The sequence below is a fragment of the Taudactylus pleione genome, unplaced genomic scaffold, assembly GCF_031769625.1.
Source record: "Taudactylus pleione unplaced genomic scaffold, aTauple2 ptg000086l, whole genome shotgun sequence".
NCBI classification, from domain to species: domain Eukaryota; kingdom Metazoa; phylum Chordata; class Amphibia; order Anura; family Myobatrachidae; genus Taudactylus; species Taudactylus pleione.
The window spans coordinates 6274893-6299336 of record NW_028284488.1 but is presented as its reverse complement, the minus strand read 5'-3'; the positions used below and the strand labels follow the sequence as shown (position 1 = coordinate 6299336).

Below are 24444 nucleotides of genomic sequence, written 5' to 3'. Positions count from 1 at the left end.
GATCAGCTTCCAGCAGCCGCCCGGGGGAGTTTCTGATACAGTGTGACAGGGGAAGCCCAGCTTGTTGTGGTCACATTTAGTGCAATCACGCCAGGCAAGTGATTTAAATGCCACAGCCCATCTGAGTACTGTTGCTAGCCATGTTCATCCCTTTAAAGACACAGTCTGCTCATCTTTTAATGGCTACTCCAAGCTGGATAACGTGCCATGTCGCAAAGTACACATCATCTCACTTGGTTTTATGAACATGACAATGTGCTCAGTATACTCCAAAGAGTTCCCAGTCACCAGAACTCAATCCAATAAAACACCTTCGGGATGTAAAGGAATGGGAAATATACAACATGAATGTGCAGCTGACAGATCTATAGCAACTATGTGATGCAGTGATGTCAACATGGATCAGCATCTAAAAGGAATGTTTCCAGCATCATCTTGTATCAATGCCATGAGGGCAAAGGTTTTCTTTGTGTATCCATAAAATATAGATACATATGTGTCAGGGTGTGTGAGGGGGGAAGGAGTGGGGGGGGGTACCTGTAGGAATTGGGACACCTGTAGGAATTGTTTGCAGTAATTTACTTCCACTTGCTGCAGAAGAACTGTAATTTCTAAATCCATTTCTTTTTTGATAACTGTTTTATACAGCTCTGAAAAGTATATTATTTTTCAGTTTTTGATAATTTATAAGGTAAATTTAATTTTTAACCTCTATCAGTTTACCACTAAACCTTGGTACCATTTTTGGTTATTGACTGGTCTTGAATTGCTTAAACTTCAATAAAAACTGGAAAAATGAGGGTGTTCTAAAACTTTTGACTGGTAGTGAGTATATGTGTATGTGTATATATATATATATATATATATATATATATACACACAATAATACAAAAAGAAGATTGCACCAAGGAAAATTGTGTGTGTGTGTATGTATATATATATATATATATATATATATATGTATGTGTATATATATATATATATATATATAATTTATATATATATCTCTTTAGCCAGCACACCATTTAAATAGCGAAAGACATTTAATAACATAGTCCAAATCCAGGGTGAAAAACCATCTCATAGAACACTGGTAGGAAAAAACATCCCATACTTAACGTATACAATCCAATGTATTCTCAGGGGAGTTATGCACCAAACCCAGATGATCTCATCCCAACAGCTGTATATGTATATCTACAGATCCGATGATCGGCACTCCCAATACTTATGATGCCAGGGTGCCAATCCCCAAAAGATAAATACACATGCAGGTATGGGTGGCACTCCGTGACTCCGCAACAGAAATACATTTAATGCACAAAGCCAAATGTGATTCCGACATTTCGGGTCTTTATTAACCCTTTTTCAAGGAACAAGACACGATACAAAAAAGTCTTACCTTTATAGAACACCCACTGTAAAGCAGCAGCCAGTCACTTGCAGCACGAGACAACCGCATCCGACTCAATTCCGGTAAGACATGCCGGAAGTGTCCAGCCAGACGGCGCGTCCCCGTAACTGAACAGCATCAGTAAAGTGACATACCCACCACCAATCTAAAGAATGATGATGTTAAAAACAATGTAGCTACAGATATTAAATACACTGCATTCTAGTTGCCTGATGTAACAGTAATGTAGCACTTGTGTGTATAGTGAATATATACAAGCGTAACTTAAATGACAGGGACACATGTAAGGAATACATATGAGAAATCTATAAAAGTAATGCTACAATATTATAAACTCACTAATGTGTGTGAACAAAATAAGAGGAAGCAGAATAAGCCAACTAATGGGAATAAATCAATGCTGACAAAAACTGAAATGTACAGTATGTGTGTATATGTATGTATATATATCTATATATATAATAGAGAGAGCGTGAGAGATTCATGTGTTTTTAGTGTTATGGAACAGTTACTTATCATTGCAATGTGCTACACAGGTGCATGATGGACAGCGATGACGAGGTCCGGGACAGAGCCACGTTTTACTTCAATGTTTTAAAGCAGAAACAGTTAAACCTTAATGCTGCCTACATTTTAAATGGTTTGTATTGTACACCAATATCAAATATCTATTTTTATCTTGCCTGATCTTTCTGGTCTCAGAGGCTGATCTAGTATTTCTCTGCTTCAAATTTCTAATGAATGTCCTTATTCATACAATTTCCCCATACTTCTGAAATGAACTTGACACCAACGTGCACACACCCCTAGTGCATCAGCCTTATAACATCATTTATTTACAAATAAAAGAGATGCCTACAGAATTTAAAAACAATAGCGCTTATCTGAACTGCCCTGTGCTTGATGGAGTGCAATTTTCACAATGGATTCCAAAGGTGGAGTAGAGAACCTCAGATAAAACTAATTTCCTCTATATGTTGTACGCATCCATTAGGTATAATTACCATTGTGTTTAAGAAGATCATATGCCATGGGAGCCCCCATTTCGTTTTGTTATAAGATTCTTGTGATTTTGCCTCTTGTGCTGGTAGGAACCAGAAAAAGAGGAGCTGCCATCATCATTTATAGTCTCAAGATTATCACAGTATATATTGTTGAGCTTAAATGGTCTTTGTATATATTGGAATATATATACATTTGGAGTAGCACATTGTTTCCCACTGCTCTGAATTTTAGTGCTAATCTACTGTTTGGAATTCTGCAGGTCTGACAGCATCTGTGCTTGGAATGGAGAAGGCCTTGCACCAGTACACACTGGAGCCATCAGAGAAACCATTTGACTTGAAATCTGTTCCTTTATCCACAGTCCCTTTCTTGGAACAGAAAGCAGGTAAATGCAGTCATTGGTTTTATAGAACACATTTTAAGTAGGGATGTGCAGGCTCGGATAGGTTCGAGTTTGCACGTTGAGTTCGGATTTTTCCCTCCAAAAAAACGGAACTCAGAAAGAGGCAAAACGTCATCTTGCATGGACGAACATCATCATTCCTGGACTTTTGTCCAGGAATGATGATGTTCGTCCATGCAAGATGACGTTTTGCCTCTTTCTGAGTTCCGTTTTTTTGGAGGGAAAAATCCGAACTCAACGTGCAAACTCGAACCTATCCGAGCCTGCACATCCCTAATTTTAAGTTGAAAATGTATTGTTCATTGCAAACCATTTTGCAAATTCTAATGAATTACCTTATATATAAGATGCTAGTTGCAAACGTTATTCGTGATAAATCCATAACCAACAATCAAAAACCTTAACTTTAAATACTATGGTATTGCACTCATACAAATACAAATCAAGCTGATATGGCATAAAAACTGATTGTTTTTAAAGCATGTTGAATATAAAATGAATATGTAATGAAAAATATAATATACATTAATGTAATCATATAGCATAGATCTATATCAACAATCTAAATTGTAATAATATAAATGTTAATATCACTATACAAATTAGCACGTTGCAGAGTTTATGAATGACCATTGTTCAAATCCATGCTAGTGAGTTTGGTTACAATGTATATTGCCAGACAAATCTCCGGATGCTTGATCAGTCCCTAAGTCCCAAGACAAGCAGCCTGAGATTAGTGTGGTAATATACATTTTAACCCAATTCACTAAACCAGATTTGAACACTGGTGCACAGCACAACACTATTTGGGACTTCTATTTCCACAAGAATTCTTCTCAAGAGGCAGTTTACTATTTACAGCATACCTCGATTTGGGACTTCCTCAAGTAGTCTTTTCAAGCGGCTACTACTTGTATATTAATTACTTCATGTTCGGATTTTGAATTTATGGACACTGCTCATTAATTTATTGGTCACTGATGAACTCTGTAGCGTGCTCATTTTTAAAGTGATAATAACATTTATATTATTACAATTTATATTGTGGATTATAGTTCTTTATTGTATGATTCTATCTATGTATATTACTTTTTTCATTACTTTTTTCATTAAATATTAATTTGATATTCAAAATGTCTTGACAGCATTATGATTTTTTTCTTCCATATCAGTTTGATTTTAATTTATTTTTTTATTTTATTTGTATGAGCCCAGCTCCTTCTTATTTATTGTTAGGAAATACAAAATATCACATATTCCCCAGCGATATCTATATTCGGCATGTCCCATGATGCCTCTTATAGCCCAGTGAAGGGTATTAGCTCTATTGCTTTCCTCTTGCCTGGTTTAAACAGAGGTATTGACAGTGGCCCTTTTCCATGCAATTAGGGAGTTCACGGGGCTGAGGTTTCAACAGCCCAGCTGTACATTTGAAAAAGACATTATGTGCTGAAAAGTTGTGAGTTCCAGGGGACCCTCCAATTCAGGAGCCAAGTGACATATTTATTGAGGATTTTTTGTTGTTGTTTATTTTTTATTGGAGAGGGGGGATGAACAGACTAAAATTAGCCTTTAATTTAATAGGCCAGTGATATTATGAGCTGCAAACCACATACATTAAGTATTTTTTAGACCAGTTCTTTACTCAAATACCACTGGTAAGCCATGTTTTGAGCAATGATAAAAGCCAGTACAAATATAATGCATCCCACTATTTTTATTTTCACAACTTTTGACTGTTTATGAACATCCAGTTTACCCTATTAAGACCAATGTACCCAACCTGAGTGCCGTAATGCTAAATATTAGCCTGTTATCACATCCTTTTACTTTGACGTACCTGTTTACCTTTGTGTCTGTATTAGATCTTGCTCCAGTGGCTAGCAAGCAACATGGTAAAGCAGTACCTGCTCGTCAAGACATATTTCAAGGTAAACAAGAAAATAACCAGTCAACTCTATCAAACCCTTTTCTTTTTCCTTTATATTGCTAACCAGCTGGGATACTCTGCAGTGCCCGGGTTGAAGACTGGACCCTGAAGTAGACCTGCAGCCTTCATTTTTTTTACATTGTCCTTACCTATAACCTGGATAACTATGCAAATTAGGAGTAAATGACAGTGCAGACATGTGTATTCTCATACAGTTTGGAATGGGGTATATCAGGAGCCGACTGACTTACAGAACAGAAATCAGTATAGCTTCCAAAATAACTTGAGTTTCAGAAATCACTGCAGAACAGAGGAGGTGATTCAGCTGTAGATAGATATATCGCAGCTACTAACATGTTAGATTCAATAGTTTCTTATGGCCCTTTTCCCACCGGGTGTGGTTTAAGAGATAGACAGTAAAAAGGTTGACCGTGTCTAGATAGACACCAGATGTTAGACAGTCAATAGGTTAACAGGGACAAAAGGTCAACACACTAAACGTCAACGTATAAGAATGCCGACCGGTACAAAAGGTCGACACAACCCTAATCTTCACCCTAACCCTCCCCTTGGTGCCTAACCCTAACAGCCAGGGTAGGTGCCTGACGACAACCATCCCTTCTTACCCTCCAGTAAGTGCCTAACTCTCTCTCCTGGTGCCTAATGCTACCCGTCAGGGTAAGTGCCTAAATAAAAAAAAAAAACATGTTGACCATTTTTGTGGCGACCATTTTTTGTCAACCTTTTGACCATGTTAACCATTTGTACCTGTCGACCTTCTTACATTTTGACCTCTAGTGTGTCGACCTTTTGTCCCTGTCAACCTATTGACTGTCTAACATCTGGTGTCAATCTAGAAATTGTCAACCTTTTTACTGTCTGCCTATAGTCCGGAACCCTTTCCCACCATTGAATTTAAAAATTTAAATAAAGTGTAAAGTTTAAGAATGCAGTACAACCTATTTTGCTTTTATTAATGGTTGTTACCAGATTGTATTGGTAGAAGCTCCATTGCATTAAAAGTTCATAGAAAATATGCTAAACCCACATCGGAAAACAAATATAAAGCACAGATTAATATGCATTTTCTAAGTGCATATGTGTGACTGAGGATGTAGTTATGCGGCCGCCGGTCACAATCCTGACAGCAGAATCCTGACTAGGGATTTATGATAGGCGTTGAAATACCGACACCTATCATAATCACCCTGCCAGAATCCAGGACGACACGTGCCCGAATGAGGAGCCTGTCCTGTTAGCCGTGGGGAGGGGGGTTAGGTTTAGGGCAGTTAGCGGGGTTAGCGTTAGTTTTTTGGGGGGTGGTTAGGGTTAGGCACCCCTAGGAGGGAGGGTTAGACACCCCATGGAGAGGTTAGGGGAGGGCATCCCCCCGGAAGGGTTAGGCACCACTAAGAGAGGGTTAGGGTGGTGAGGACAGGGGAGGTTAGCATACTTACCTGCCTCTGTCTGGATTTTCATCCTGTCGGGCAGCTGCTGTCTGGATTTGAACCGGCGGCTAATGAGCCACCAGCATTTCAATCCCATTCCGCGTGACTGACCCCTCAATCTAATCTGAACAGTAATCGCCTCTAGCACAGCTGACTAAGAGTTCCAGCTATGTTGGCCTGTTTCTTTATGAGCTCTAGATTTATTTAATTGCTTACCACTTTTCTGTTTGCAGAACAACTTGCTGCTATTCCAGAATTCAAAAACTTGGGACCATTATTCAAGTCTTCTGAACCTGTGCAGCTCACAGAAGCAGAAACAGAGTACTTTGTACGCTGTGTAAAGCATACATTCACAGATCATATTGTATTTCAGGTGAGCCTGCTGTTTTTCTACCACATAAATATTTTACAGCCATTGCTTCTGTCCCAATAAATGTAAAGCTGAACACTTGTATTATAATCTGCGGTAAACATAACCTGGTCTTGTTTTTGCTCTACAGTTTGACTGCACCAATACACTAAATGATCAGCTGTTAGAGAAAGTAATTGTTCAGATCGAGCCTTCAGAAGGGTATGAAGTGCTCTATTATGTCCCGGCACAGAGTCTTTCCTACAACCAGCCTGGGATATGTTATACTCTAGTCAGGCTTCCGGAGGATGAGTCAACTGCAGGTACATGAACTACAAACATATGCTGGTGTGTGCAGGTTATTGAAGTCCTTTTACCATTCTTACAGTCGGTTTACCCAGACTTTACTAGTAATCTAGACCCTTCCACCTTTACCAGACCTCCATTTTTTTTTTTGTAATATAATACCTTAAGAGTTTTCCTGCGGTGGGAAATTTATTTTGCTTTATTTTATTATTTTTTTTTTTATTGTGTTTTATTTTTGTATACTATTATGCCTCAGTCCTTGTTCACAAGGCTCAGTGCTCCCCAGTAGTGGGATAACAGCGCTGGTGGCATTCTCAAGCCGCAGTTCTGATCTCTGCAAGGCTCTCGGAGGGGTAAATAGAAATATCCCTTGGGCACAAGTGAACCAGAAAGCCAATTTGTCCAGGTACCTGGTCTCTTAGTAATGCAGTTTTTTCTTTAATAATTGTGACTACTCTAAAGAAATATACTGTAGTAATTCACGATTTATTGATGTTAAGTTCAAACTGAGATGTGCAGGAAACTACACGCAAAGGTACCAGATTTATATTTCCGTCAATAATACTTGTTTCGGCAGTCGCTGCTTGCTTCTTCAGATATGGAAACGTACTTATATTGGAGGTCAATAGAGGTAGCAGTGTGAATTTTTTAGTAGACAAATCAATACAAGTTAATGTTGATGTTGGGATGCGACCGCTCTGCTCACTTCCCAGTAGGATATCTATTGGTATTATTCATATAGATAATTGTACAATTGAGAACAAAGCTGTAATAAAAGCAGGCTGGGCAATGACAGACAGACAAAAGGTAAGGAGGGGCCCTGCTCGCAAGCTTCTAATTTATAGGGATTTGATACGCGAGGGTAACTTGTGCACATTGGTCCAGTCAATACCTAAATATAGGTTTATGCTCAAGCAGAACTGGTTCTTGTGGAGTTTTGGTGAAAGACCATCACATCAAAATTTGCGAAAGGCCTGTTCAAGTCTGGAGAAAACTTCCTGGAGAAGGGACTATTTTTTGGTAAGAACTGTCTGTTTGCTCAGGAACTCTGCCTTCCAGTTTTCCAATTTTGTAATGAAAATTGCTAACATTGCTGGAGAATGGAGTCCAAATCTTCTTCATAATAAGGTCATCTAAGAAGGTAACAATCTAGACACCTTTGAATATCAATAGAACAGCTGAATTTGCCAACGCACTGGTAATAACCATTGATGCCAAGGCATGTCTGATGGGAAAAGCACTGAATAAAAGGTGTAAGGCCTTGGAGACTATGTTGTCCTTCATAGATTGGTATGTAAAGCCTATGTGTCTATGGATGAAAGAAAATATTCTGCTCCATTAGCGATCGAACACAAGGACTCCATCTTGAATCTGTCCACTCGAAGACTGTTGCCCAGAGGTGAGATATTCAGGCTGGGATTATAAGTGTTGTTCAGTCTTAAACAAAGTAAAAGATTGAGGAAAAGCCATGAGTTCACTGTCCCTCCAGGACACACAGCATCACTCCTGATAAGAGGAGAGAATGAACAGCATTTCAGAGAAGGAATTTTTAGCTCTTTCCTGGGAAGACCAGTAAAAAGGAATTATCTGCTTATTGGTTCAAAGATGTAAAGAATAGAGCCTTTCACTAAATTATCACTTACCTAACCACCTGGAGAGGAGTTTATCCATTGGTCCTAGAGCAGCTGAAGATTACTTGTGACTACAGACGAGGCAAGATATACTCTTCCTGCAGACTGCTTATCAGAGGACTTTGAAGACTGCTGCTTTTGTATATTCACTATCTCTCCCTCCGATGTCCAACAGGTGGGACAAAGGCCTCAATATAGCTATACACCTCTAAAGATGTTCTAAAGTAAGGATCAAAATCCCTGATGTTTGGCTCTGGGAGTGTTCACTGAAATAAAGTAGCACCTATGTCCTGTGGCTTAACAAAGAATACTGTCCAAAACAGACTATCTTTAAAAACGAAGGATTTAAGGACCTTTTGGATAATTTAGCCACATCCAGAACCTCAACCAAAGTGCATGCCTAACAACAACTGCTAACGCCATATTCTAGTGCTCCAAAGATCAGCACCTGGAATTGCCCTACTTGCTAATGCTGCTGATGCTTCCCTGACATATTAAAGAAAGGTAACTTTTCATTAACTGTTTCAAGCATCTTTGAATGGCAGTGCTGACACATTAAGAAATCAGTGGATATTAAGGTGCGCTTAGAGGAAATATGCGTATAGAAGTAAATATATAGATTTATGTGTGAAAACAAAAGAATGGTGCTCTACAACAAATGATCTATCTTTCTCTCTCTCTCTATATATTATATTATATATATATATATTTGTGGATTTGTTCCTTCAATCGGTTGTTATTCAAATTCCCAGCTACTTGAAGGACACCAATGACTTTCTTGAAAGTCTGAAGTCATTGACATATCTCGCTTATTCTATATGGTTAGCGATGCTTGATGTTTCCCTCGCTTTACACCATGATCCCACATGCTGGTGGATTGCAGGCCATTAGACATGTGCTAACCAACAATAGACATCTGGGTCCTCCCATTGAATTTCTGCTTGAGTTAACTGAATTAGTTCTCACCAACAACTATTTTCAGTATGGCGGTAGCTACTTTGTACAAAATACTGGAACTGCCATGGGGTCTAATCTCGTAGCAGCGTATGCCAACTTGTATATGGCACAATTTTAACAAACTTACATTTTTCCCGATGTTTGGTACCAATATATTATTTTACAAACGTTTTATTGATTTGTTTTTGATTTGGTTGGGTACAGCAGCTCAGTTTATGGACATGGTTAAATTTTTTAATAATTTGGATTCCCCCATTAAATTTACGAGTCACAACAATCAGAGTGAGATGAACTTTTCAGATGTCACCGTGTATCAGGATGGCAATATGCTTTAGAAAGGAGACTGCCCGTAGTACACTCCTACATTCTAAGAGCCAACATCCAAGTCATTTGAAGGAAAACTTGCCGATCTCACAGTTTTTGCGTATCCTAAGGAATAATTCCTCGACTACTGGAGCTGAAGCACAGATCCGTGATATGACTGAGTGTTTCTTAGTTAGAGCACAGATTCTCAAACTCTGTCCTCAGGACCCCAAACAGTGCAAGTGAAATAATTAGCTCCACTTGTGGATCTTTTAAAATGTGTCAGTGAGTAATGATGACACCTGTGCCCAGCTAGGTGACCTGGAAAATGTGACCTGTGTGGGGTCCTGAGGACCGTGTTTGAGAACCTCTGAGCTAGACGATACTCATTAACAACAGTACGAAGGTGTCTTCATAAAGCAAGAACCCGGCACTCACAGACAGGTTTGACAGAGGGTCCTAAGTTGGATCCTTCATGGATGCTCTTTACCGGTACTTTTGATGTGACTTCGCACCATTCTCATAATGTTATGAATAAACACGGTCTATTGATTCATCTGACCCAGAATTGGGTGTACCTAATTTGCGTGATCTCTTGATGTGACCCACACTGAGACCTGAAGCTAAACATAATACTTGGCTTCCCAAACTGAGGACAGGATGCTTCAGATGTACCGACTGCATGACATGTAGGTCACTGTTGATTGGTCCCCTTTTTTTCCATCCCCACAGTTGCACAAAAATACGGATAAAACATAAGCTACATGCCTTATGGATTTTGTTGTTTATATCCTGATTTGTCTGTGCGGACTCTATTACGTGGGAATGACTAAGAGGTGCTTCAGGGAATGGATGGCCAACCATCGGTCGTCCATCAGATTAGCACTTGAGACACAGAGAACTGATACACCAGTTGCGTTAAATTTTTTACAACTTTTAGTTTAAAATGTATGAAAATTGATCACATACCAAGTTTGAAGAGGGGAGGTGATCGTGAAACTGCCTTGCATAAACGTGAAGCAAGATAGATCTTTAAACTAGACACCTTGGTTCTGAGGGGTACTAATTCTGTTATGTTTGAATATATATATGTATATATATATATATATATATATATATATATATATAGTTGTTTTATTAATTTATTTGTTGATCATTCACTATTTGGGTGATTTATGTGATGCTGACATATTATCCAAAGCTGATATATCTCATTATAGATAGGAGTATATCTTTTTATATTGTGTAGTAATATTGCTACTACATCATGTTCTAGGTTGCGTTGCAAGATATGGAGCGCACCAGGTTAGACTGATTTATGTACATGTTATTTTTTTAACTGTGCTATGGGAGCTTGTTGTTTTTTGACCACTGGGGGGCACCCATTGTTGGGGCTGCGCTGTGGCGCTTCCGGTTTGTTACATGCGTTCCACTGTGGAGCGCATGCTACTTCCGGGTTCGGCGCGGTGGTAGCTGGTGAGTTGATTTGTTGTTGTTTGTCCATTTTTTTTCTGGCGGTTTTGTTTCCCTTCGGTCAAGCAGTTTCTTATACTCATGGTGGTGTAGTTTAGGAGCAATATTTGATAAGTTATCTGCCGCTATGGTTTTCCAATGGTCTTGACGTCCCAGAAGGCTTTGTGGCCAGGGGGCGGACTTGGGGATAATCAGTGCAGGTATTTATGTCCGCTATTGGTACTCACTCTTCACTTGGCTGTTAACTTGTGTACATCTGCTGCTATGTCCTGAGGAACGTCCACTTCATGCACATTATCTCTGCCTATGAGTGGTAATTAAATATTTAGATCTTATCAAAAACCTGGTGAGTGCTGATTTTACTTATTGATATGTTGATATTGATATGTTGATGGACTTTTTGTCTCTAATTGAGCACACCACCTTTGCCGATAATTATTGGAGTGCGGACACTTTGGAATATATACAGTGCCTTGCAAAAGTGTTCACCCCCCCTTGGCTTTTTACTTTTTTGGTTACATTACAACCTGTAATTTATTTATTTTTTTTAATCTGAATTTTATGTGATGGATCTGCACAAAATAGTCTAATTTGGTGAAGTGAAATGAGAAAAAAAAAAAAAAAAAAAAAAATATATATATATATATATAAAAAAGAATCTTTATAAATAAAATTCTGAAAATTGGCATGTGCATATGTAATCACTCCCTTTGCTATGAAGCCACTCAAAAGTTCTGGTGCAACCTATTACCTTCAGAAGTCACATAATTAGTGAAATGAAGTCCACCTGTGTGAAATCGAAGTGTCACATGTTCTGTCAGTATAAACACACCTTTTCTGAAAGGCCCCAGAGGCTGCAACACCACTAGGCAAGAGGCATCACACCATGAAGACCAAGGAGCTCTCCAAACAAGTCAGGGACAAAGTTGTTGAGAAGTACAATTCTGGGTTGGGTTACTAAAAAGTATCCAGATCTTTGATGATCCCCGGAGCACCATCAAATCCATCATCATCAAATGGAAAGAACATGGTACCATAACAAACCTGCCAAGAGAGGGCCGCCCACCAAAACTCACAGACCGGGCAAGGAGGGCATTAATCAGAGAGGCAGCACAGAGACCAAAGGTAACCCTGAAGGAGCTGCAGAATTCCACAGCAGAGACTGGTGTATCCGTACATGTGACCACAATAAACCATGCACTCCATAGAGCTAGGCTTTATGGAAGAGTGGCCAGAAAAAAGCCATTACTTAGTGATAAAAATAAGAAGACACGTTTTGAGTTTGCCAAAAGGCATGTGAGCGACTCCCCAAATGTATGGAGGAAGGTGCTCTGGTCAGATGAGACTAAAATTTAACTTTTCGTCCACCAAGGAAAACGCTTTGTCTGGCGCAAACCCAACACATCCAATCACCCCAAGAACACCATCCCCACAGTGAAACATGGTGGTGGCAGCATCATGCTGTGTGGATGATTTTCAGCAGCAGAGGCTGGGAAACTGATCCGAGTCGAGGGAAAGATGGATGGTGCTAAATCAAGGGATATTCTTGAGCAAAACCTGTTGCAGTCAGCCTGTGATTTGAGACTGGGACGGAGGTTCACCTTCCAGCAGGACAATGACCCGAAGCATACTGCTAAATCAGCACTCGAGTGGTTTAAGGGGAAACATTTAAATCTGTTGGAATGGCCTAGTCAAAGCCCAGATCTCAATCCAATTGAGAATCTGTGGTCAGACTTGAAGATTGCTGTTCACAAGCGGAAACCATCCAACATGAAGGAGCTGGAGCAGTTTGCCTTGAATAATGGGCAAAAATCCCAGGGGCAAGATGTGGCAAACTCATAGAGACTTATCCAAAGCGACTTGCAGCTGTAATTGCCGCAAAAGATGGCTCAACAAAGTACTGACTTTAGGGGGGTGAATAGTTATGTACGCTGAAGTTTTATGTTATGTTGTCCTAAATGTTGTTTGATTCACAATATAAAAAAAAACACAACTTCACAGTTGTAGACATGTTCTGTGAATGAAATGATGCACACCTTAAAACAATCCATTTTAATTCCGGGTTGTGAGGCAACAAAACATGAAAAATGCAAAGGAAGGCAGGGGGGGGATACTTTTGCAAGGCACTGTATAATTATTTTACTTGTGATACTGAGGAGATCCAAAACTTGCACTGTTAGGAGTTCCCAAGGACAGGAGTTGGGAGACCAAGGTATTACAGCGTATGTAGTCAATATGTCAGCAAAGAGACCATAACGATAATGTCATCATGGACTGAAAGCTGACATTCTGGATGTCGACATATTCAGAATGTCAACATTGTGAATGTCGACAGCCAGAATATTGGCACAAGGTTTTACGGTTAGGGTGCAATTAGGGTTAGGCATAGAGTTAAGTTTTTAGCTTAAAATACAATTGTCGACTTTGAGAATGTCAACATACTGAACATGTCGACATTATGCTGTCAAAAATATATCTCACACAATTCAACCTGGGTCACTGAAGAAAGTGAAATGCACCCTTGTGGTCTTAACAGACAGAATAGAAGGACTGTAACTCGCCTCCCTCAGCACCCAATGAAGTATGTAAACTCAAATGTGGGTTAAGCTAGTGTTGACACTGGTTCAGCTATATTAGCTGCATCTGCGGCAGTACTCTACTTTGCAAATTGGTCAGTCTGGTTGTCCATTAGACAGCTTTGCTAGGCACCTGGAATAAATTATAGACTTTCTCTGCAGTCTTTAGGAGCGATTGATGACAACTACAGTACAGTAACATTTTATCCCTACATTGCTCTCTCCAGTGTTAGTGGGGAATGATGATGGGTCTAAAAAGACCACTAGACTTCACCACCTCCTGTTAACATAAAACAAATCTAAACAAAAAACAAGGAAAGTAAAGCCAAATTAAAATCTATGGTGTGAGAGCACACAGGCTCTATAAGCACTTAATTTAAATTGCTGAGGGGCTGTAGAGGGGAAGATCTTCAATTCTGTTTAGTCGTTGACTCCTAAGTGCCCCGCTACTTAGCCTGCCTCTTTAACCCATTGGTAGCTGTATCCCCAATAGGAAGAAAGAAAACGTCTTTGCTGCAGGATGTGCTACATGTTACGGCTGTGAATACAGAAAATGATCCATCCACTGTTCTGCTTCCACAGTGTATCACAAATTGGGTCCAATGCTGTTTGTTACACTTGAGTTAAATGTAATATCCTCAGGTTTTTTGGAGATATAGATGCTAGATTTAAAGTGGCAATATTTTAAAAGGCAAATACAGATTGCTTTTGCCTTTTTTAAATTATTAGAGCTCTAAATCTAGCAGCTAAATTACCCAAAATTTTCTGGTGCCTGCCAATCTCAGGCTAATACATTTACCCTCTTGTGATAAAGGCTAAGTTACATGAGCATAGGCTAGTCTTGAGTTACTCTTATTATGTGTACCTCATGGCTGTTACAAATATGTGGCCAATTATGCATGTTTACATAGGTTCCTTAACTACAGTTATCTGACATTTATGTACAGCGATTTGGTTATTGACCCTTTGGTTTTATGTGTTTTCCCCTTTCTCCAGTGTCTTGCACATTTAACTGCACAATGAAATTTGTGGTCAGAGACTGTGATCCTCACACCGGTGTCCCTGACGATGAAGGTTACAGTGATGAATATGTGGTATGGAATCTAGTTAGCAGTTGAATGGGGTATTTTTGTAAAACAAAATCTGGAAACCTACAGCATAGTCCTGTAAAGTAAGGGAGTCATGTACTGGGGTTTGTAGTCAAAGAATGTATTCTGTATTAATGCAGCTTGAAGACCTAGAGGTGACACTTGAAGAACACATTCAGAAGATTTTGAAACCAAATTTTAGTGCAGCATGGGAAGAACTAGGTGCTGTATATGAAAAAGAGGAAACCTTTGCTCTCAGTACTACAAAGACCCTTGAAGGTAATATCATGTATTTTCTGTAATCATTCCTAAGATGTCATTTTTGTACAAAATGTATAAATGTTACCTTCCCCTGCTATCATACAAGACTCCTCATGAGTAATCACAATGTGATGATGTGTCGGTGCTGCAGGAAATCACTAAGAGAAGAATTATTGCACCTCCCATTCTAAATTGTCCATGAAAAAAGGAATGATACAGGTTGAGTCTCCCATATCCAAATATTCCGAAATACGGAATCATTTTGGCATGACTGAGATAATGAAACATTTTATTGTTGATGGTTCAATGTACACAAACTTTGTCTAAGGCACAAATTATTAAAAATACTGTATAAAATTACCATCAGGCTGTGTGTATAAGGTGTATATGAAACATAAATTAATTTCATTTCTGTACACAAACTTTGCTTGAGCCACAGAATTATTGAAAATATTGTATAAAATTACCTCCAGGCTGTGTGTATAAAGGTGTATATAACACATAAATACATTCTGTGTGTATATTGGGGTCCCATTCCCAAGATATTTCATTATGAAATGCAAATATTCCAAAAAACGGAATATTCCGTTATCCAAAATACCCCTGGTCCCAAGCATTTTGGATATGGGAGACTCAACCTGTACACAGATGTTTCTAGACACATTTATCTGACTGACTCTGTGTAGTTCAGCCAATTCAGTTCAGAAGATATATTCTTCAATTTCCCAGTATTCACATTGTATTTTATTCCTACATTATCACTGCAGATGCTGTTACAAACATAATTAAGTTCCTAGGAATGCAACCATGCGAGAGGTCTGATAAGGTGCCAGAGAACAAAAACTCCCATGTGCTTTATCTCTCAGGTGAGAAGAAACTATGCTTGCAGTACTTCATTTTTATCATAGTGTAAGCTTCTACTACCCTGGCCACTAGGAGGATAAACCACTGTGGATCACTTTTATTTAGAGGTGAAAAGTTTTCGCCAATGCGCGGTTTTCGCCTGTTTCCGAAGTATCGCCCTATTGAATTCCAGGACGTTTTCGACTAGGCGAAAACTCCATAGGCAAAAACAGGCGAAAAAGTTTCTCCACCCAAAGGCAGGAGAAAAGATGTGCAAAATCCCTATTTTTGATTAAAAATGTGGGGACTTGGTTCAGAACCCTTTGAGCACGCCCCTTAATGACTAATTAGGCAAAAGAAAACTAAAAAATTCTCTTAATACTCCCTAAAAAAAGGCATGTCATATTTGGGGTGAAAATTTAAAAAGTGTTTGAAAATGGGTTTTAAGTATTGGGTCGGGTATTTTGAGGTACTGTATGGATGGGACAGGTGTTTTTAGGATTGTAGCAGAAGTTTTTTTAAATATACTAGTACCCATTTAAATGTACCCCCAAATTAACTACAGCAATTATTTTTCACCAAAGAAATTCCTTTTATATAATTTTTTCACACTGCAACAGTGCATTTAACATCCCTTTGACTCAATTTAGGAACCCCAAATACTTTTATTACAGCTATTAACATTTCTATATTGATTACTAGGGTCACGTACGCTTTTTTCGGGGTGCAGACCTTTTCGCTAGTTTTGCACGTCCCGTTTTGCAATTTAATAGGGCGAAAAGTGGGAGCGCCTAAAGTGAAAGTACGTGATAACTTCACCTTAAAACAGGCGAATGAGGCAAAAACATTGCACTTATCGCCTCTAACTGAAAGCGGGCCTAAAGGGGGAAGGGAATTAAATTTTCTGCAATGTGCAGCTGTTTGGTTTTTGGTGGATTGTTTCTCTTGGTTTATATAATAAGTCATAAGGCCTTGCCATATTCTTCTGATCTGTCTCTTTTGTCTGCTTCTTTGCCTATGTGCGAATGCTCCATCACCACCCAGTTACGCCCTTTACGTCACAAGTGGACAAAAATATATGCTCTGCGTATATCATCATTTGTTTATTTGTAAAGGTGGCAGACCATTGAATGACAAATAATACAGAATAAAACCATATATAAAAACTGCCAGTATCTTGAAAAGTTGATGAAGGATTTGCAGATGTGAGACAGAATAGAGAAGTCCATGAAGATTATATATATATTATATATATATATATATATATATATAAATTATAATGACTATGGTGTATAGTGGGGTCTGATGCAATGGAAGCTGCTGTTGACCACCTTCCTACAGCTAGCTTGTGCGAGTGTTGCAGTCTGATATTGGCACAAAACACTAGCGCTGTATTCATGAGGGATTAGCGGATCATAGTAAAGTTTCTCTTTCATCCACTAGGGGACAGTGGAGGTGCTTACGCTGGGGTATAGACGCGTGGATAACTGGAGCCGGCACTTTAAATAATTTAGAAGTGTGATACTCCTCCCCCTCTATGCCCCATCAGCCCTCAGTTTAGAAAATGTGCCAACGGAGCTGGTCACAATCTGCTGTGCTCCAGCAACACATCTATTTTATTTATTTAGGTTTTCTTTTTACATCTTTTGACACTATATTAGGTACCCTTCTCCACCTCTCTAAAGGTGGGGTCGGGGTACCTGGCGACCTGTCCTTATAGGAGGCAGGAAGGAGTGCACAGCGCTTATACTAAAAGCACTGACAGCTCCTTACCGCCACAGCACATTCTCAACAAGAAGAGAGAAGTGCTGACTGCTGCAGAGAGACTTCTATGGGGGACCACGCAGTGAGTAACCACCTGCGCATCCCCCGGCTCCCAGCCCCACCGCTGCCCAGCGTTGTATAAACTTAGTGTGCTGGGCAGCTTATGCAGAGCGCCACACGCAGCTCCCCTGCTCTCCCTCCTCCCGCTATTACAGGAGACGTTCGGGTGCTTATGAAGCGCGCTACAGCGCGGCACCCGGATCTCCCTTCACCCACTGCTCAGCTTCCTGCTGTCCCTCCTGCCGCTGATTAGCGCGGCTCCCTGCGGTCCCTCCTGCCGCTGATTAGCGCGGCACTCGACTCTCCCTGCTGTTAGTGGCGTGGGCAGCCTATGCAGAGCGCTGCTCACGCGGCTCTCTCTCAATCCCTCTCCCCGCTGTTACAGGGGAGCGGGGCAGCAGGTTAAGTGCGCTACAAACGCGGCCACCTGCTCTAACTCTCCCCGCTGTACACGCGGTGTGAGGCGCGCGGGGGGGAGGTTAATGGCCACAGAAGCCATCTTGTAAAGCCCTTCAGGGCATAAAGAAGGGGGCAGAGCTTAAAGGCAGAGCGGGTCTCTCCCCTACACGGCAAGCGGCTGTATACAGCAGGGCTGCCGTTCTTCATTACACAGCAGCTCATACTGCATCTCTATATAGGAGATTGCAGTGTAAAACACAGAAGGATGGATTCCTCTGCTGCCATTCCTGTGCTGCAGGACAACATCCCCTGAATATATCCCTGGTAAAGAGGCTGTGAATAACTGGGGTGTAAGTGCAGGGGAATCTGATCTGTGGGAGGGGGGTTTCTCCTCCTCTGTGTCCCACAGCCTTCTTGTTTATCTGGTCTGTGTCTTTTCTGTTTTATGCTGTGTCTCTCTGGGTGACTGTGTGTACCATGTCCAACAGAACCAAGGCTTCTCTAAAGCTGTTTGTCTGTTCCAAGTGTAACAACAAACAGACTAAGCCACATGCCACTGGGTCCACGTTATATGATGTTTGTAATAACAACGGGTTCACAGTTGGCGATTACTAGCTCTTCTGCTCCGCCATGGGCAGGATACACCCTGGTTCAGAGTAAAACTGTGCTTGCACCCTCCACTTCCTACCAAAAAAAAAAATCATAACAGCGTACTCTGACTGTTCTCCAGTCAGAAGAGTCGGACGAACAATTCCTCGCTACAGAGGATACCGTAGAGGGTGATTTGGAGGTAGTTTTACAAGAAACCCCTCAGGAGTTAAGAGTCCACCTCCCGAGGGGTGGAATCTCTAATCTTGCAGTTATCAGTGGCCTGGATACAGCAGGATAAGCGGTTCCAAATTCCACGCAGGTTTCCCCCTAGCTACCCTTTTCCATCATCCATGATGGAGAACTAGGAAACACCTCCTCCTGTAGATGCGTCTGATTTCAGTCTCTCTAAGAAGACAGCAGTTCCGGTGCCGGGAGCTACTGTTTTAAAGGACCCTTCGGATCGTAAGTTTGAGACAACACTATGATCTACATATACCGCAGCAGGAGCTCAGCTTTGACCTACCCTTATTACTGCCTGGGTTAACAAGGCTGTGGTTTGCTGGGTTGACCAGTTGATTACACTCGGGTACTTCCAGAGCAGAATTATGTCTACTAGCAGAACACATCTGTGAGTCTGCAGTTTACTTAGGAGAAGTTTCTAAGGATATCAGTCAGATTAGTGCCTGCATACCTGCATCTGCTATTTCTGAACGCAGAGCTCTGTGGTTGCGCGCTTGGCAGGCAGACGCTGAGACCAAGCGTGCGGTTGAGGATTTACCATTAACTGGTGATATGCTTATAGCCCGGAATTGGACAAGTGGATATCCTAGGCCAGGGGGGGTAAGTCCTCTTTCCTCCTGTCTACTGCTCCGGCTTCCAGAAGACCTTATATTGGACCTTCGTTTCATTCCTTTTGAGCGCCTCATTCCTTTTGTGGTAGAGCCAGAGGTGCTTCCACACAACAGAGAGGCTCCAGAGGTAGAGGTCGTCCACACACGGTTGCACGTAGACCAAAGCCTAAACCAGCTGAGAAACGGGTGGCTTGACTGTCTTCCGTCCCACCTGGGGTTTCCTGCGGTGGGAGCACGCCTGCTAGAATTTCAAGTTCTACAGGAGGCTATCAGGTCTCTAGTAGTTTCATCTGTGCTAGTTACGGTTCAGGAGCATCAGCGAGGTATGGGGTTTTACTCAAACCTGTTTGTAGTGCCCAAACCGAATGCGGTCAGACCCATCTTAAACCTCAGGTCCTTAAAATCTGTCTCTGAAGATGTATCATTTCAAACTGGAACATCTGCAGTCTGTCATTGCGAGCTTGGAACCAGGGGGGTTATTATTATCCCTGGATATCAAGGAGGCTTATCTCCATGTTCCCATTGGGAACCACACCAAGCTTTTCTGCGTTTTGCCATATTGAAAGATCATTACCAGTTTCGGGCATTGCCGTTTGGGTTATCCTCGGCTCCCCGCATATTCACCAAAATCATGTCAGTCATGATCGCTCTCCTTTGGTCTTCAGGAGTGAACATATACCCTCATTTGGATGATCTGTTGCTCAAGGCTCCATCGGTATCTCTTCTATCAGATCATGCCTTACTGACCTATCACACTCTAATCCAACACGGTTGGATAATCAACTTCAAGAAGTCAAATCTCAATCCGTCCCAGAAGCTTCTATTTCTGGGCATTATAGTGGATAGGGAATCACAGAGGATTTTTCTTCCAACAGCCAAGGCCAGGGATATCCGGTTGTTAGTTCAGCTAGTCCTCAGTCCAAACAAGGCGTTAATGCTTCTTTGTCTCTTAGGAAAGAGGGTAGCTGCTTTTGAGGCACTACAGTTCGGCCGATTTCACTCCAAGGTTTTTCAACTGAACCTGTTGGCACAGGGGCAGGGTCTCATCTGCTTCTACATCAACAGATCCGTCTGAGCCCGATTACCAAAATGGCCCTTCTCTGGTGGACGTATCCACAAATCTTTTAGCGGGCCGGAGATTGAGTGTGGGACTGGATCATTGTATCAACGGATGCCAGCCTCCGAGGATGGGGAACAGTAGTCCTCGATTACGAATTTTAGAGGGTTCCTTCTAGAACAGAGATGGCCATAAATGCATTGGAACTCAGAGCTCTTTACAATGCTCTGATGGAGGCAACCGAGTTTCTAAAGGCTCATCCGGTAGGAGTCCAGTCCGACAACGCGACGGCCGTCGCTTACATCAACCACCAAGGAGAAACTCTTGAGTCGCATGGCTAGGCGAGAAGTAACTCTGATCCTCCGGTGGGCCGAGAACCATTCAGTAATCCTGTCGGCGGTATTCATCCCGGGTGTGGACAACTGGGAAGCAGATTACCTAAATTGACAGGATATCCATTTCGGGGAATGGAAGCTTCATCCAGACATGTTCAACGTGCTGATACTTTGATGGGGATGTCCTCAGGTGGACCTCATGGTGTCACGACTGAATTGTCAGCTACCAGTATATGTGTCAAGAGCTCGAGATCCGCAGGCAGAAGCAGTAGACGCTCTGACAAGTCAGTGGATCTACGACTTCGTTTACCTTTTTTTCCTCCGATTCCGCTTCTTCCTTGTCTTCTAAAAAAGGATAAGACAAGCGACAGCCTCTGTAATTCTCGTGGCTCCGAACTGGAATTGGATAAGTTGGTTCTCGAACCTTCGATCCCTATTGTCAAACAATCCGTGTTCCCTTCCTCTGCGCCCGGATCTTCTACAGCAGGGCCCTTTCATACACCCCAACCTAGCGCAACTGCGTTTACCGGGGTGGCTCTTTCGCCAGTTTCGGCTGCGCATTATCGCATCTGGCGTGCTCATATCTCACCCGGTTTCTGCTTTTCCTTCAGACAGGTCTGGATTCTGGCCTTCGTCTGGGAACCTTAAGGGTGCAGGTCTCTGCCTCTTCCATTTTCTTTCAAGGGAAATTGAAAATTGGCCCTCATTCCTGAGGTGCAGACGTCTCTTCAAGGGGTCTGGCGCGTGCAGCCCACTTTGGTACCGCCCATAGCTTCCTGGGATCTAAATTTAGTGCTTCTGTTTCTTCAGTCGTCCATGTTTGAATCTTTTGGATCCTGGCTCTCGCTTCTGCTCGTAGTTTCAGAAGTGGGTGCTCTGTCTTATAAGCCGGACGGCAGACGCTTTTCTTGCCAGGGTTGTGTCGGCTTTGCATATCAATCAGCCTATTGTGGTACCGTTGTTGGTGGAGGACTCTGGTGTTTCTTCTACCTTAGATGTGGTTAGGGCTCTCCGCATCTATGTTGCCAGGACAGCATCCATCCGTAAGTCAGTCGCTTTTTGTCCTCTATGATGCTGTTCGGAGGGATTGGCCATCGTCTAACCAGACTTTGGCACGTTGAATTCGGCTGATTATTCATCAGGCTTATGTTAGTGTCGACTGTCGGCCTCCTTCGTCCATTAGGCTCATTCCACACGTTCTGTGGGTGCGTCATGGGCAGCCGGTAGAGGAGCCTCCACGTCACAATTGTGCCGTGCGGCCACTTGGTCTTCATTTCACAGGTTTGTCAAGTTTTATAACTTTGATACGTTTGCTACTTCGGCATCCCCTTTTGGCCGCCTAGTTCTGCAGGTGCCGCAGAGCGCTCCCGCCCATGGGGAAAACTTTGGGACGTCCCCAGCGTAAGCACCTCCAGTGTCCTCTAGTGGATGAAAGAGAAAATGGGATTTTGGTACCTACTGGTAAATCCTTTTCTCTGATTCCACAGGGGACACTGGACGCCCACCTCAGCGCTCTTAGCCTGCCTGCTTTGCTTGTTCTGTATGTTGTATGATATATTGTGTGTTCTTCTCTCCTTTTCTTACTCCGCTTGTTCTCCATCTCCTCTCGGTCTTCATTTTCTAAACTGAGGGCTGATGGGGCATAGAGCGGGAGGAGCTTCACACTTCTAAATTATTTAAAGTGCCGGCTCCAGTTATCCACGCCTCTATACCCCAGCGTAAGCACCTCCAGTGTCCCCTGTGGAATCAGAGAAAAGGATTTACCGGTAGGTACCAAAATCCAATTTTTTTATGTGATTTGAGATATTGGCATCTTAAGTCAAGCAATGATGGTTCTTGGGGCATCAAAATAAACTAGGAGCAATAGCTAGTTGTTGGCTAGGAAGGATAAACAGACTTTGGCAATTGTGATATGTCTGTTATTTTCTACTTGGTAGCACTAAACATAGTGAAATTTCCTCTTTCCTTCAGTCATTATCACCAGAAACTGTTATTAATATGTATGAGATTACATTAGAATAAACTGTTAACCTAGAAATAGACCCTTGTGTCATGCATTCTTAGAAAAAGAAAATGGGTTACCTTTAATATTCCGTTTTCATTCTGTAGGTGTATACCGAGGAGGTCATGAAGTTTTGGTAAGATCCAGGCTTGCTTTGGCTGATGGTGTCACCATGCAAGTAACAGTTAGGAGCACGCATGAGACCCCAGCTGATGTCATCCTAGCATCCGTTGGGTAAACAGTGCCTTGTGCTGACCTACATGACCAGGAACATTTCAAGATTTTTTTTCAATCCCCTGTCTGAAATACTACGGAGTTGTATTTCTTGCTTGTGAGTCTTAAATAATCAATGGACCAATGAACAGGTCTGTAACAACTAGAAATGCTGCAGAGACCCAGCTGCCATTGTTTTCCAGGATTTTGTCCATTCCATTTTATCCAGATGAAGCATGAGACTTTCCTTCATCATTCTTAAGAGACTACCTTTATACCTGAAGTAGCTGATTTACTGTTACACTCCATTTACTCACACAAGATGATCCATTGGCACAGCTGGTATTCATTAAATACATCAAAATGTATTTGCGTTCCAAGAAAAGTGCTATTGACTCATTATTGTTCTAAAACATAAGTAATGTACAATTACAGTTGTTTGCATTCAAAAGGTATAGATATATAATAAACCACATTTGAAAACATCGGGTGACATGTATGAATTCTGTCTCGTTTGGAAAAGGTGGTACAGTATCTGTTAGGCTTCATTTATGATTCTTTTTATGTGGGGAAAGAGTGGATGTGCAAATTTGAAGCATAACAAATTTATCAAATAATTTGCGCAGTTTTCCACTTTCCACTTGATCTTTACAAAATATATATTGTCCATAATCATTCTGCAGCTTTATTATCAAAATAAAAATGAATGTTATCTCATAGTACAGTTACATCACAACACTCAAAATGTGCCCACAGTAGATTGGAGAGCACACAATTGTTTTAAAACTGCTGGTGCAAACCTTAGATCCCCAGTTCCATTAGACATCATTCAGGTCATATTGAAATGTCTACAGAAGCCAACTTCACTAGCACCATACTTAAACCCTGACATTAAGTTTAGAACAATTCCAATATGTAAATTAAACATTGGTTCTCCAATTAAACATTGGAGAACCAAGGTTCCGTTCACCCACTGCTCCAACCAAAATTGATTTTACCACAATGCACTAAATCAGCAGTATTATTTTGCATCTAGAACAAATCGTGCTGACCTGCTCTTAGTACATGTGAAGTCATTCATTCTAGACATCCAGTTCTCTATTAGAGCAGGGTACACACAATATGATGTGTGACCCAGCGACTCTGCAGTGTAACGATACAACGTGCATGCCGTACACACTACAC

The 24444-nt window shown here is 41.3% G+C and overlaps 1 protein-coding gene across 1 annotated transcript in view; it reads left to right on the top strand.

Annotated features, from left to right (window-relative positions):
* COPG2 (coat protein complex I subunit gamma 2) overlaps positions 1 to 23741 on the top strand; it is a 120867-nt gene extending 97126 nt beyond the window's left edge. The window contains exons 16-24 of the mRNA XM_088468689.1: positions 1951 to 2054; positions 2679 to 2804; positions 4688 to 4753; positions 6434 to 6573; positions 6701 to 6872; positions 14792 to 14889; positions 15024 to 15162; positions 15912 to 16010; positions 23154 to 23741. Coding sequence (XP_088324815.1) covers positions 1951 to 2054; positions 2679 to 2804; positions 4688 to 4753; positions 6434 to 6573; positions 6701 to 6872; positions 14792 to 14889; positions 15024 to 15162; positions 15912 to 16010; positions 23154 to 23284 — 1075 coding nt within the window. The 3' untranslated portion in view covers positions 23285 to 23741. The remainder of the gene's footprint in view (positions 1 to 1950; positions 2055 to 2678; positions 2805 to 4687; positions 4754 to 6433; positions 6574 to 6700; positions 6873 to 14791; positions 14890 to 15023; positions 15163 to 15911; positions 16011 to 23153) is intronic.
* Positions 23742 to 24444: the final 703 nt, after the last annotated feature.